Source organism: Pantherophis guttatus, chromosome 3 (genome assembly GCF_059756535.1).
Source record: "Pantherophis guttatus breed Tessera chromosome 3, ASM5975653v1, whole genome shotgun sequence".
Lineage (NCBI taxonomy): Eukaryota > Metazoa > Chordata > Lepidosauria > Squamata > Colubridae > Pantherophis > Pantherophis guttatus.
In genome coordinates, this window is record NC_142065.1 from 27,912,308 (window position 1) to 27,926,600 (window position 14,293).

General features: G+C 37.2%; 1 protein-coding gene across 2 annotated transcripts in view; it reads right to left on the bottom strand.

Moving 5' to 3' along the window:
* The window catches only part of TOP1 (DNA topoisomerase I), a 54,827-nt gene extending 50,624 nt beyond the window's left edge, over nucleotides 1–4,203 (bottom strand). For both annotated transcript variants that reach the window (XM_087889176.1, XM_034413929.3), the window contains exons 1-2: nucleotides 4,018–4,203; nucleotides 3,138–3,162 (exon numbers count right to left, since the gene is read on the bottom strand). In XM_087889176.1, coding sequence (XP_087745302.1) covers nucleotides 3,138–3,162; nucleotides 4,018–4,050 — 58 coding nt within the window. In that variant the 5' untranslated portion in view covers nucleotides 4,051–4,203. The remainder of the gene's footprint in view (nucleotides 1–3,137; nucleotides 3,163–4,017) is intronic.
* Between the last annotated feature and the right edge of the window lie 10,090 nt (nucleotides 4,204–14,293).

Sequence of the window (14,293 nt, forward strand, 5' to 3'; positions counted from 1 at the left end):
TGCATTGTCATCTGTTAGAAATGTTCTACGGCTCCTGCAATGAGCAGCAGACTGAACTAGTTGACCTCTAGTCCTTTGAATTCTATGGTTCTACAACATGAGCAGATGGCTAAAGTGCTTTCAGAACTGCACTCTGACAGAATATAGTCGAGGTAATCTATGAGCTAACAACACTCTGTATGTAGTTAAACATGTATATTAGCTTTCAAAATGGCAATGCTGGTTGTGAATATATATTAAATGGGGAGAGGGGAGATATAGGGAACTAAATTAGCAAATCTTTCTTTATCCTAAAATGGTCAAGATCTAAAAAGATTTTCCTTGGTGCTTTACTCAAATATTTAATAAAATTTCTTAAGTGCTTGATGCAAGCATGTATCTGTAGAGTGAGAAAGAGTCCTCTAAATAACCAAAATAAATATTAGATATTTATAAGTATAAATATTAATGCTTAAGAGTGTACAGAAGTAAGAATCTTAAGTTAAAAAACAGAACATCAAATAAAAATTACATAAATTGCATTTTAGGAAACTTCTTAAATCTGATAATCTACTAAGATATTGATAGTCAGTTTATATCAGTCAGAACCTTTAAAATTACTTTGTTTCTGAAGCCACTATAAATAAGAATTTAATTTTATTTGCAGAGAACACTGCAAATACCAGTCCGATTCTCTGGATATCTCCTATCAACAACAAAAAAATTCCAGCTATACTTCTCCTTAGCTTATAAAATCTGAAACTATGTATATAAGGTGGCACATTACACTATATCAATTGAGCATTCATCACATAAATACAGATACTGTAATTGCATATGAATAGCTAATATATGTTGAAAAATAGGGAACGCTGTTTTAATCAGTAGCTATTTTTCAATAAATGTAACTAAGGAGACAATAGCTTGCCAATTTTGAGTTTTAAAAACATTTTGCAATTTTAGAACTGAAGAAACTTCAGAGAGAATAGAGAAATGGAAATGGAAAACTCCATAAACATGCTAGAATGATGAAAATTAAACTAATTTAAAACTACTCATTAGTAGGTTTTTGTTAGCATAAAACTGTAGCAAATCAGTTTATAATTAGTAAAATAAAAAATATGTAACATCTTGGCACACGTAAGTCAAATATGTAGGTAAAAGTAACTTTTAGGTAAAACACCAGGGCACATTAAATTGGATAGTGAAAACACTAACAGCAGTAGGCAATTATAGACAGAGAAATCAGGAGCAATATATAATATAGCACACATACAGTGTATACTATAGATTAATAGAAAAGAACATGAAAGTAAATTTTGTTTTAGCAGCAAGGTCACAGAGAACATGACTATCGTCACTTTTATTACTTGAACAATATTGAAACCTGTGGCTCTATTAATTACAATGATAAAACAGTTGAGGGGAAAGATTGGGTCTATAATAGGAAGAAAAATAGCATATGTGTACCCCTTCTGCTTGAAATAGCCAATAGAAATAAACCAGAAACACCTCCAAGAACAAGATACAAATGATTAGGTGTCAATTCTATGTTGAGATAAAAGAGCTAGTATGACAATTATGTGCCTGAACAAAATACATGAGTTAGATCCCCCAATATACATTTTAAATTAAACCAGAAACTGAAAGACTCAACATAGTTTCAATTGAATTATTTCATTAAAAAAAGGGTAGCCAGAGCACTGGAAATACTTTCAAGTCAAATTTTAAACATATGTATTCATATGTAATTCATGTGCGGGATTATCTTCCCTTTAACAATTCCTTCATGCTTAAATTCAAGCAGTTCTATGAACTTCATTTTGGTATCAGTTATTCTTTTAAAATTTTAAATCTCTGATTAAATACATCTATATAAAGAAAGAAACCATATCTGCATACCTTAATATATTGTTCTTGTATCTATCAGAAATAATGTCTTGCACAACAGCAGAAATGTAGGTGAGAGTCCACTAGTAACCAATGTTTAAGTATGTTACCTAGAATATGGCAATGTTTTATGAAAGCAAAATACCCAGTACCATTCAGTATCTGAGAGCTGCATTCCTAAGGAGAAATCACCTTTTTAAAAGGTGGAGCAAACCACCTTGGCATTTTTGACAGATATGTCATTCCAACTTTGTCTCTCATTTTCTTCTTTCAAAGAGGCTGGAAAAGCTTGCTATCCAAATTGACAAAGCCTTCATAAGATAATAAAGACTTCCTCCACCCATTCACATACCATATACAGATTTTTTTTAAAAAAAATACACAATATATTTATTATTCCTCAAACTGAAGACAAAAGAATATCCTCTATCAACTATTAAACTTTACCAAAGTGATGTGGGATACTATTCTGAAACCACCCACGGAGTTTTATGGCATTTTATTTCGGGGATATGATATTAACACAGAAACCCCACCCAATCAGTTTCTGCATTTAGATCTTAAATAGGTTCCTTACTCAAAAAGATAAGAGAATCTGTTCAAGAGCAACATGTTGCAACCACCTTTTGTTATAGGGGGAAGGGAAGGGACCGGAATGGACTGAAAGAAACAGACCTGGGGGAGAAGGAACTGGGAAAGAGATATGAATAAAAAAAGACAACCCAGCCACAAAGTCAGGCTTTTAAAAATGAAAACCAAAACCAAGCGATGTTTCCCCCTTTTCAGAAAGGGTATCTTAAACATGGTTATTGATTATATCGTCTGTTTTTACTGCGGAAGGCTCCTTCTAGGCAGCTCGAGGGAGGAGGAGAAGGAGAAAGACACACACAGGGAAGAGAGAGAAAAAGAAAATGGCGCAGAGACTAAGTCCCGACCGTCGACAAGGCGACTTTCCGGGGCGAATAGAGGCCCAGGAGAGATTTTTAAAAAACAAAGGAAGCCTGATCCGGGGTCTCAATTGTCCTCACTACGGAGAAAATATGTCAGAAAGGCCGAGGGTCTTAAGATTTCGGAGAATTAGGAACCTCGATAGGAACAATGGGGCCGGTTAGCGAGGAGACGGGACTTAGTCTCTGGGACGCCATGTCTGTCCTTTACTATCCTTAGCAATGAGAAGGGAGAAAAAGAGAAAGCGGGGGCAGGAAAAAAAAAACAAAACCCGATCCCACCCCCCCCCACTTTTACAAGGTTAGGGAAAAGGCACTCACCATTCGCTCGGAAACCTGGATCAATCTATTATTGAAAAGGAAAAAAAACGGGGAAAATACGTTTTAAAAGGCATCCCAGGACCAAGGAATGGTTTCTCACACACACAAAAAAACCTACGTGCATTTTTAAACAAGCTAGCCTGGGTAAGGGGAAGAAATCATTCCTAAGGACTAAGTACATCAATAACACGACCCCCCCCAAAAAAAGGGGGGGAGAGAGAGACCGAATTGCGATTTTTACCCCCACCTCCCTTCCCCCCCCCCACCGAAGTTTTGCCCTCCAGTTTTAATTGCCTTCCTCCTCGTGCGTAGCTCTCAATTCCCAGGTTTCCTCAGACCTCCCTACCTTCCCCCCACCCCAACCCTCTTTTATGAGTCCCCCCACCCGATGTCCGGCAAGCGGAGGGAAGTAATCGCCGAAGACAGAGAACTGGCCACCTTAAGGACCCTTCCCCCACCCCTTTTAGGGAATGGAGGCCAGTTTAATCAGGGCTTATTGGAATAATACGCAACTTAAAGGGAACCCCGGAGAGAAGGACGGAGGGGGGCAGAAAAAAGGCCCATGATTAAGGGCCCATGGACAGAGCCAAGGAAACGTGACTTTTCCCCCCCTTCACAAAAAGAAACCTCTGTAGAAAACCTGGGAGTAGCACCCCCGTCCCCCCCAAGTACCTAGCAAGATTGTACCAGGCCTGAAAATATTAATATTAAAATATCGTCTTTCTGAGAACGGCTTAAATTATGGGCATAAACCTTTCTTCTTCTCCACCATCCTCCACTTTTTCCCCTCAAACGGGAGAGGGGAAAGGCCTAAATGTCCACAGCCTTTTCTTTCTCCCCCCCCCCATTAACTACTAGAAAAACGAGAGCTCCCCCTTACCTGGGAGTCGTTATGCAGCTGATCCCCACTCATGCCTATACCACGGTCGTAAGCAAGAAAAACCCGGGGAGAGGGAAGGACGTGAGGCCAAAGGGAAACCACAGCTCCCTAAACAGCCCAGTCAGTTGTGTAACAGACTAAGTCCTCATTTCCATCCACTGCGCAGGCGCCGCGACTTTTAAACGGTGGGGCGGAGCTAAATGAAGCTTCGGAGGCTAGACCACAGATCCGACGTAAGAACGCCCTCCTTTCCATAACCCAGCCTATCATCTGCCTCTCCTTCAATCAGTAATATCTGTGCTTAGATTTGCATGTAGGCCACGCCCGCCAGCTCTTGGTTAGCCCGCCCCTTCCTACGTAGCCGCGCCTCTTCCTTCTCCGCCATTTACGAAAAATGCCGGTTACATTTCCCTCCTTCCCTTGCTTCCGTCTGCAAAAGCCGGGTTATTATTTACATATCCTGTCACGCCCCTTCACTCGCCGCCAATAAGCAATAAGGGGAGGTTTTGGAATGAAAAATTACAAGCCCCTCCCTCTTTATTGCTATCTGAGGGAGATATTTTCTTGCGGCACATTTATACGAGCTCTAGCACGAGTACCCTACGCATGCGTGTTTTTCCTTTTGGAGACGCACTTAAAGAAAAGCCAAGTTTTCAACGTGCGAGGTTTACTGTTAGGGATCTCGAGGTAGGTATGGAGATGACGTAGAAGGACTATCTTGTTATTTCGGTGGTTATTTCTTGTTTGTTCCTGTCACAGTTACAAAAATAAAGTCTGGATATATGAACATTATTAATATATAAAGTCGGGTTTGGAGTCTGGCTAAATTTAAACTGGATTTGATTATCTGAATGTCACCTAGCTTTATGAACTCTCTTAAATAAATGTGCAAAGGTTCATGCTGCACTAGAATTTCTTTCCGAACAAACGTAATCAGTGCTGGAAATGTGTTGTTTTCAGACATGCTGCTGGTGGAGAGTTGATTCAAACTGATAAAAAATATTTAAAGAAATAAGAACAAAAATATTAAAAATATTTAACTGTCCAGATTGCATTATTATTTTAAATGTTAAGAATGATTGTCAGTAGAAAAGTCCAATTATGATCAAATGTGGCTAATAAGTACAGGTAGTCCTTGACTTACTGCAGTTCATTTAGTGACGTTCAAAGTTAATCACGGCACTGAAAAAAGTGACATGACCATTTTCAAACTTTTAACCTTTGCAGCAGCTCCATGATCATGGGATCAGAATTCAAATGTTTGGCAACTGGTTCATACTTCTGACCGTTGCAATGTCCTGAGGTCATGTGACCTGACAAGCTAAGTCAGATTCACTTAACAATGTTATTAACTTATCCACTGCAGTGATTCACTTAACTGTGGCAAGAAATGTCATAAAATGGGGCAAAACTCATTTAACAAACGTTTCACTTAACAACAGAAAATTTGGCCTCAATTGTGGTCGTAAGTCAAGGACTACCTGTATGCATATAATAGCAAGTGAGGTACAATCTTATGTATATTTTCACAAAACATTTCCTCATTCTAGACAGTCCTGGGTGCCAAGTTTTAACAAGAATGTTAACCAATTGAGAGTCTGATATGCAGAAGAACACATTCAAGAAAGCAGGTTCTTTGATGAAAATAGAAAAAAGCTGAATATTTTTAGTCATAAGAAGACATAATAGAAGGGGGGAAAACATATTAAATTAGAAGACATTTCCTAACCTTAAGAATTATATGACTTAACAAGCTGTCTCAGAACATAGTGAGATATTTTTCCTTTGCTGCCAATATGAGGATAATTTGTCAAGGAAGTTGCCATTTAATGTATCCCAACTTTCCAATCTTGGTATTGATATCAAAAGTTGCTTCAAATTCTAAACCCGCAAACACACCTTATCCTTTGAGTTGACTTCTGGTGACTGTCTGGACTGCTTGCAATATTTTCAGAGGTGGTTTGCTACGGTCTTTTTCTTAAAGCTGAGAATGAGTGAGCGGCTGAAAAATCACCCAGCTAAGGTAGAACTAGAATTCAGTCTCCTGGTTTCTAGTTTGGTGCAGTTAGCCACTTACAGTAAAATAGCTCTCTAAGTTCTATTGCTCTACTAAATGTTCATGTAATGCTAGGGAAGATGGCATGCTTCATTGCTACTGTGCATTTACACTAAGTGTTCAAGTGTTTCATACTTACAAATATTATGTGTACATAATACCACAAAAAGGAAAGATGTAATGGCTTTCTTAGATCACCTTGTTGTTGTTGTTTTGTTATGGTAAGAAGTGATCTAGTGGTTTCAAAGTAATTATATTTGCCGTTATTTCTATGCCAGGTATGGAATGACAGGATTCTATGAAGTAAGATAATTGTTTTAAAATTAAATTTACCAAGCACAGAATAATAGCTGAGGTTATCCAAGCTGTCTAGCAGCTGATTTACATTGCAAAGCCAAAGAAAGTGATGTCTTCTATGCAAAGAAAATTCTCTTAGTTCTGCAACCAGGAAAACAGATCTAATTGAAGAGAATATCCCATATTGCTCATATTGATGCTCAGTCTTCAAATAAATATGTAATATATATGTAATATATACAGAGCAACAAATGGAATAAGAACTAGTAAGCCAAAGAAATGCATGAAGATGAGAAAAAGAATCAGCTAAAATTAGTTTATAGTAACTTCATTCAATACATTTTTTATCCCTTTCCACATTTGCAGTTATTTCTACCATATTGGTACACTGATTGCTTACAATATCTTTCTCACCTCTTGTTTGGAGAATCTCATGAACTCCATTTAACAATTTCTAATTCTTCATCATCATCTAAACCAATTAATTTTTCTGCATATATTTGTGTTTTAATCTTCATTCATTCTATGATCAAAATATCTCAAGATTTTTTATATAAAGTCACATGCCTTTATACTTAACTGCATTTGCTTTATTGAAAGTTTCTCAACCACCCTCTCGTTCCTTGATACCCCATTCCTGCTGCATTCAACGTTTCTGATACACAATACTTACCTAACATTTTAGTTTCCTTTGACAAATTCTAATTCCTTACAAGTCATTACTCTTCCCCCAGCACTGATTAAAATTGGTCTATCCATTTTTCCATCTTTAACATGGAAAACATTCTACTAAGGTACAGACATTCATTTACTTGCTATAACTCTCCTTTATGTATTAATGTGATTATTCATTTTATTTTCCCTTCAAAGACAATTCTTGAGTTAATTTATTTCATATCTATACTTCTCATGAAATCATGCAGTTGGCTGCCCATCTCAAGTGCAATAGTGTAAATTTGGCAGTGTACAAAATAACCATAAAAACATTTTTTAAAAAATTCAAAAAGTACATTCAAAAATTAATATTATAGTCTAAAAAACATTCTCCAACAATACAACATCAAAAGTATGTGTGTGTTTATGTCTTCAAATATCATTGTTCCAGGTTTTCTTTGATAAGATTCTTTGTAGCTATCTCTGCCTTTATTCCTTTATCTTTTGTACCAATACTTTTTGTGTGTGCCTGCACTGTTAGATAGTGGTCTCTTGCTATGTTCCTTTCCTGGAGTTTGGCACTCACCCAAAGTCTGGAGTTGACTTAGAGATGATACTTTTATTACAGAATCAAGGAGCTATAGAAAAATAAAGTGATGCTATTAAGTGAAGAATCTAATGGTGTTTATATGCATATCCCTGAATTTAAATTCTGAGCTGTTTTCTTCTGCTCCTTTGCAAACAAACTGCTTTTAGATCTTTCCTGGCACTTGGCCCTTCAAATAGTATTTGATTACAAAACTCTTTATTCCATTTCAAACTCCTTGTTTTGCACCTTTCCAGCTCAACTCACAGTTCATCATTCCATCAAGTAGCCTTCCCTAAGCTGCTTATACAAGCATAACATAACATCATAGCTTTCTGTGGCAATGTGTAACAATTCTTTTTATTCTGTTCCAAGCAGGTTCTAAATCCCCTACTTTACTTCCACTAATCCACATTCAAGGCCTCTTGAATTCTTGTATCATTTGCTAATTCTTTTTGCATAATTCTTTCCAGTCAAATCATACTTTTAAAGTCCTTTGCCAGACATATGTATGAATAAATTTATGCTTAAATTACAGTTTTCAAAGAGACTTGCTCCTGAACAAATAAGGATCAGTCGCTATTCTTACCCATTCTTCCATCTCCAAAAATGGGCTGTATTTTTTCCCATACATTCTCATCTTGTGACAGCCTACTAGATAGCTCAGATCAACCAACAGGATGGCTAAAACTAATTTTATTGAGATTGGCTGTAATAAAAAGAAACTTCTTAGTTTGTTTGTGCTCTTCTTTTTTTTTCTCCTTAGAGTTCAGTGAACCAGAGAGGCCTCTGGCTGATCCACTTCCAAATGTTAACTTGTAGTTCTAATCTTAACTCCATTAGATAGACCAAATCAAGAAATTTCTGCCCATTTATCTAATGCACGTTTCCAAATATATATTTCTGATTCTGGTTCTTACTAGGATGTTACTTGGAACCCTGATACAAACATTCACCAGAGTGTAATGTGACCATCAGAACCTATGGATTTCTAATCTTATTGATTAGAATCTTATACCTTTATTTGTATTTTACCATTTCCAAAGGACAAAACCACCTTCATTCAAATTAAAAATGTCTTTGCCCTGTCTCTTAGTTTCACAGACATACAGCATATTTATTTTACTTACCGTAAAAGGGGGTGAAAATTTAGGTGTGTCTTATATACCGAATGTAGCCCCACCCACCCACTGGCCCCCACCCTTTGGCCTCTGCCTCGCAGTAGTTACCTCCTTGCAAGCAAACAGCAAGAAAAAACAGTGCCTTTCAGCTTCAGCACAGCCTAATTAGCACAAGTTGATTAGATCGGCCTCCGACTCTCAGCTGATTTGCTGTCAGCTGTTTTGCACAGGGCTCTGCTGCTTGCTGTAAAGAGGTAAATTGCTGGGGCAGATATTTTTTTCCCTTGTGTTAATCAAGCTATGCTGAAAACGAAAATGAAAGTAAAGCAGGCTGTTTGCTGTTTGCTGCAAGGAGGCAAAATTGCTCAGAGGCAGAGGGAAATTTCTTTTTCTTCTTTTCCTCACCAAAAAAGGTAGGTGCGTCTTATACTCTGGTGCGTCTTATACTTCAAAAAATACAGTACTTATTTATTTCATTCTTTTTATCATTCATTCCTCTTTGAATCCAAGTCACTATTTTCTATATGATATTAGATGGATACATAGACATGACCTCTGCCACTTGTTATAGGCTTGATCAATTGAAGCTTTCACATAATGTTTAGATATAGAAAGTACACACTTATAAGCACAATTCCCTTTTAATAGTAATGACAATACAGGTCAATTGTTATATATTTTAGCTAACATGGTTACAAATACCACCAAACTCTACTCTAAGCTTACTTGTAGATGTTCTGTGCAAATTTCTCTAAACCCATCAAGTAGCAGTATATGCAGAGTAAGGACTTTGTTTGCTCCATCATTAACTTATGGAGTAAGCAACATTTTTCTCTTTAGCAAAGAGAAGGTGCTATGTAAACATGACACCATGGAGTTAGTGGGCTATGAGAAACTCAAGTTGTTCTTGTCTTTGTGCAGTAGGATTATTAAAAAGACAAGAAACATCTCAAGATGTGACTTTATAACATACCAATATATACAAAGGGATGGTCTGTAAAATAATATTGTGTAACTAAACAGCTGAAGGAAAACCAAAGATTATAATTAATGCAATTATTTATTGATGAAACTATTGATTTTATTGAGTTAATTCCCAGAGAACTGGGCAAAAGACTGTACTCTTAACAGCCCTTTCTATTAAGCAAATAAACCATACTAACTAGTAAATGTAAAAATATACATTATATAATAGCATGAGAGCCTGTGACATATAATACAGTATATTATAAATTAGTATTTTGTTTTGCCTTCATATGTTGTGCTAATACACCAATATGATTGGTTAATCATGGTTTAATGCATTGTATAAGCACCCCTACATATTTCTCATTTATATCTTCTCCCCTTTTTAAATGTAAATTTTAATTTGTTTTTAAATTATGGCATATTTTAAATTCAGCCAAATTATTTAATTCATTTTTAATCTATTTTAAATTTTTGTATTTATGTGTTTTATCTTGTGGCTGTTCACCACCCTGAGTCCTTCGGGAGAAGGGCAGTATAGAAATTTAATAAAATAAATAAATAAATTAAATATGCATTTATATAAACGTATCTTAAAATTCCTATCTAAAGTAAAGTCTCAGTGACAGTCATTTCAAAATTCATTCATTTGCTCTTTGATAGTTTCATATAATAAACACTTAGTGTGATAGATTTCCCTTTGTATACTGCCCCAGGCACTGTTACAGCATAGTATAAATAATAGCAATATCTATATTTCAAACTGTTAGCTTCCCATTGTGTTATTTTCAGGACTGTTTCTCCAAAATGTGATATCTAATCTGAGCTGGGTTGTTTCACTTCATTTCTCTGATTTCATGCAAGAGCTGTTCTACTGCATAGTATTTAGTGCAACAATATCTAGCACAGTAAAAGCACAAGTTGCTTGTCAGTGTGAGACCATTACTACATTAACCATGCAGACTCATCACAATAAAGTAATTATTGATTTTAAAAAGGCTGACTTTGCTGTTAAATGATCATGAAGCCTCTCTAGTATCAGTATGAATCAGCGACCATGGGATCCCTTTATGATCCAGCATTTGACATTTCCTCATTTCTTTTGTATAGAGATAGAATTTTGTATCTGTCTGTCTGCTTATACATGTGTGGGGGTGGGTGTTTGTAGAGACAGGTAAATCAATTTCAGGAAAAGGCTTGAGATTATTTTCAGCCAAGAAATACAACATTTCAAATGGTACCACAGTATTGCTAACAATATTTTTACTATTTGTTAACATTTTTAAAGATTGCTAGCTCGTTACTGGTGCTATGATATTGCGGTAGAGCTTGCTATATTGCTGTTATCACTATTATTAATATATTTATTGTATATTCAAATAGAGGTGTCCCAGCTCCCGACCTGGATATCCTTTTCCTCCCGTCCATTATGCCAACATAATGGGGAAAAAGTTAATTGGAGCAGCAAATATCTGCTGTTCCTCTGCATTTCTAATGTTGCTTACTTGACAGAGCATAAATAGGAAGGAGCAATGGCATTCATGGTGTTGTGTGAGGCTTTCTCACATGCATAATGCCATCTGACCATGTCTTTGTCCGTAAGGACAGGATAGTTAATCAACATCTAGGAAGTTCATTTCAGATGTGTTTCCATCAAATGATTATGACTATGTTTGCATTATACTACATAAAGGAAAACGGAGCTCTGTGCATTCAGTAGCCCTGCCTCCTTCCTTACAGCCTGACTGGTCATGCCATTCTTGTCCTCCCACTGTGGAAGAATGTCTCCAGAAGAAGAGATCCTGTTTTATTTGTAGGTACCCTGCCAAATTAGAACTTCAATCACCCAGGGTTTTAAATAACACAGGGACTTTAGGTGAAACAATTCTCCAATCATACTTTCTCCAGTGGGAAAACCAGACTGTGAGTGGTAGAGTGTGATGGTTCTGGCCAGAATATATTTTCTTGTCAGTTCTTTCTTTATCATTCCCTCTCTCTAGTCGATCTCATCAGGCCATCAACTGAAGACTATTGAGACCTTTCTCCTGACAAAGACAGCAAAACAAATATCCTCCTGCGATGGCTCACAAATCTAATTAAAAATAAAAAATCCAGGGCAGGGAAGCTAATAACATCCTGGATGGCATAATAGCCAAACAAGCCTGTCAGGGCAAATTATAGTCAAGAGCAAATATCTCCAGTAGGAAGTGCAACATACTGCTGTAGCATGTCGTGCTCTTGTTGAGTAATTCAGCTAATAAGCCATGTTTTCTGTTTTACTCTCTTCTCCATCCTTTTATTATTATTATTATTTAAATCCCTGCATCCCAGTGGCCAATTAACTGCCAACTAACTTGGTCACATAACCCTTCAATTATTCTGGGTTTTTTTAAATTGTATTTCCTCCCCCTGAAATACAAATCAAACTTAGTGATGCTTCTTCTGCATGTATTTATTTTATTTTATTTATTGTTTATATTTATATACCGCCCTTCTCCCGAAGGACTCGGGGCGGTGAACAGCCAACAGATAAAACACAAGAAATACAAAATTTAAAAACAGTATTAAAATCCAATTAAATTAATTTGGCCCACAATTAAAAACACCCCTGTATTAAGACCCATAATTAAACAATTTAAAAATTAAAACAATTTAAAAGAGTTAGGCCAGCCCGGCTTGCTGGAATAAAAACGTCTTTAGGGAACGGTGAAAGGTGCGAAGATCTGGGATCTGCCGTATCTCTGGGGGCAGCTCATTCCAGAGGGTAGGTGCCCCCACAGAGAAGGCTCTCCCTCTGGGTGTCGCCAGTCGACATTGTTTGACTGACAGCACCCTGAGGAGCCCCTCTCTGTGGGAGCGTACTGGTCGGTGAGAGGCTATCGGTGGCAGAAGGCGGTCTCTAAGCCATGGAGCGCTCTAAAGGTGGTAACCTTTAGACCAATACCTTGAAGCGTACCTGGAAGACCACCGGGAGCCAGTGCAGCTCGTGCAGGAGAGGTGTTACATTGGAGCGCCGAGTCGCCCCCATAACCACCTGCGCGGCCGCATTCTGGACCAGCTGGAGCCTCCAGGTGCTCCTCAAGGGGAGCCCCATGTAGAGAGCATTACATATGTGGATGGTGATGTTTTAATCATGTAAGACATGACCTTCATAGAATATGACAATGTACATTCATGGGATTAATACCATAGTAATTTCAAAATCAAGTGCCAGTGGATCATAAAGGTCTGAACTTTGAACTTCAGGAGACTAGTATTTTGACTTAGCACTGAAATTCACTAGTAGTACAATCCTACATACACACACACACACACACACTCATAAACACATATCCGAAGTGAGGTTCTGAGTGGAATGCTGTTTATTCTCTATAACACAGGTGTCAAATTTGCTCCATTTTGTGACTTCTTTCCCTTCGCGGAGCTTGGGTGAGCTGGCCTGCAGGCCGCCAGTTTGACACCCCTGCATAACAAGACTGCAGTCTGAAATGTCTGTTACTATTTCCAATCTACTTTTTGGAGATATTATGACTAACCTGGTGGTGTTGGATGCCGCATTATTCATTAGGTGACTTATTGCTTAGGTTACTCCTCTATATGCCTTTGGCCATTACAGCTGCTACTGTTTGCGCACATCTGCTTTTTTTAGGCAATTGTAAGGATTGATATTAGACGGAGAACAAGTAGGTATGGTAACTGGCAAGCCACATCAAGGTTTGCTTGTTTTTTTTTAACTCGGCACATTGTACAAACCAAATGAATTACGTTTTATTCAACAGATCCTGATTAAGTATAAACCCAGCAGTGATTTATTTAATCATGATTTATTTTAAAAAATCACAGTTGACTGGGTTCATAGAACACACCAACATTTATTTATTCATTCATTCATTCATTCATTCATTCATTTATTAAATTTGTTTGCCACCCATCTCACTGTAAGGAGACTGGGCAATTTACAACATCAAAATAAAACCACACACACACACACACACACACACACACACAACTTCAATAAAAAATACAGTTTATTAAATGAAAACCAAATAAACCAAATTGTGATTTACTCTGTTTGAATTGGGTCAGGTTTTGCTATCCAGTGCTCTTCCTAATTCAAGTTAGCAATGCAATCTAATTTACAATCAACTGCAACAATATAGATTTCCAATGTGGATGTATAGTTCTAAAGGCTCTGCCTGCACTAATGTAGACAGGCCCATTACTTGGTCAAGAAGAAGGCTGCATTTTAAAAATCTTTTGCAGAACAGGCACAACATTTTATACTGTATAACCAAAATACAGAACAGCATAATGTATTCACAGACATGAGTTGCTTTTTTTCTCTAGAAGTTTATTTTTGTACTTCTTCAGACATCTGGGCTCCTCAGAGCTGACTGATACTCCTTCTTCTTGAAGAGGTATTATTGGTCCAAATATAATATGGGAAAAATATAGATAATGTTAAGATAATGAGAAAGCTGCACTCAGATAAACAAAATTTATTATGATACAGCTACTCTCTCTCTCTCTCTCTCCCCCTCCCTCTCCCTCTCCCTCTCCCTCTCTTCCTCTCATTGTTATATGGTGTGTGCAGCC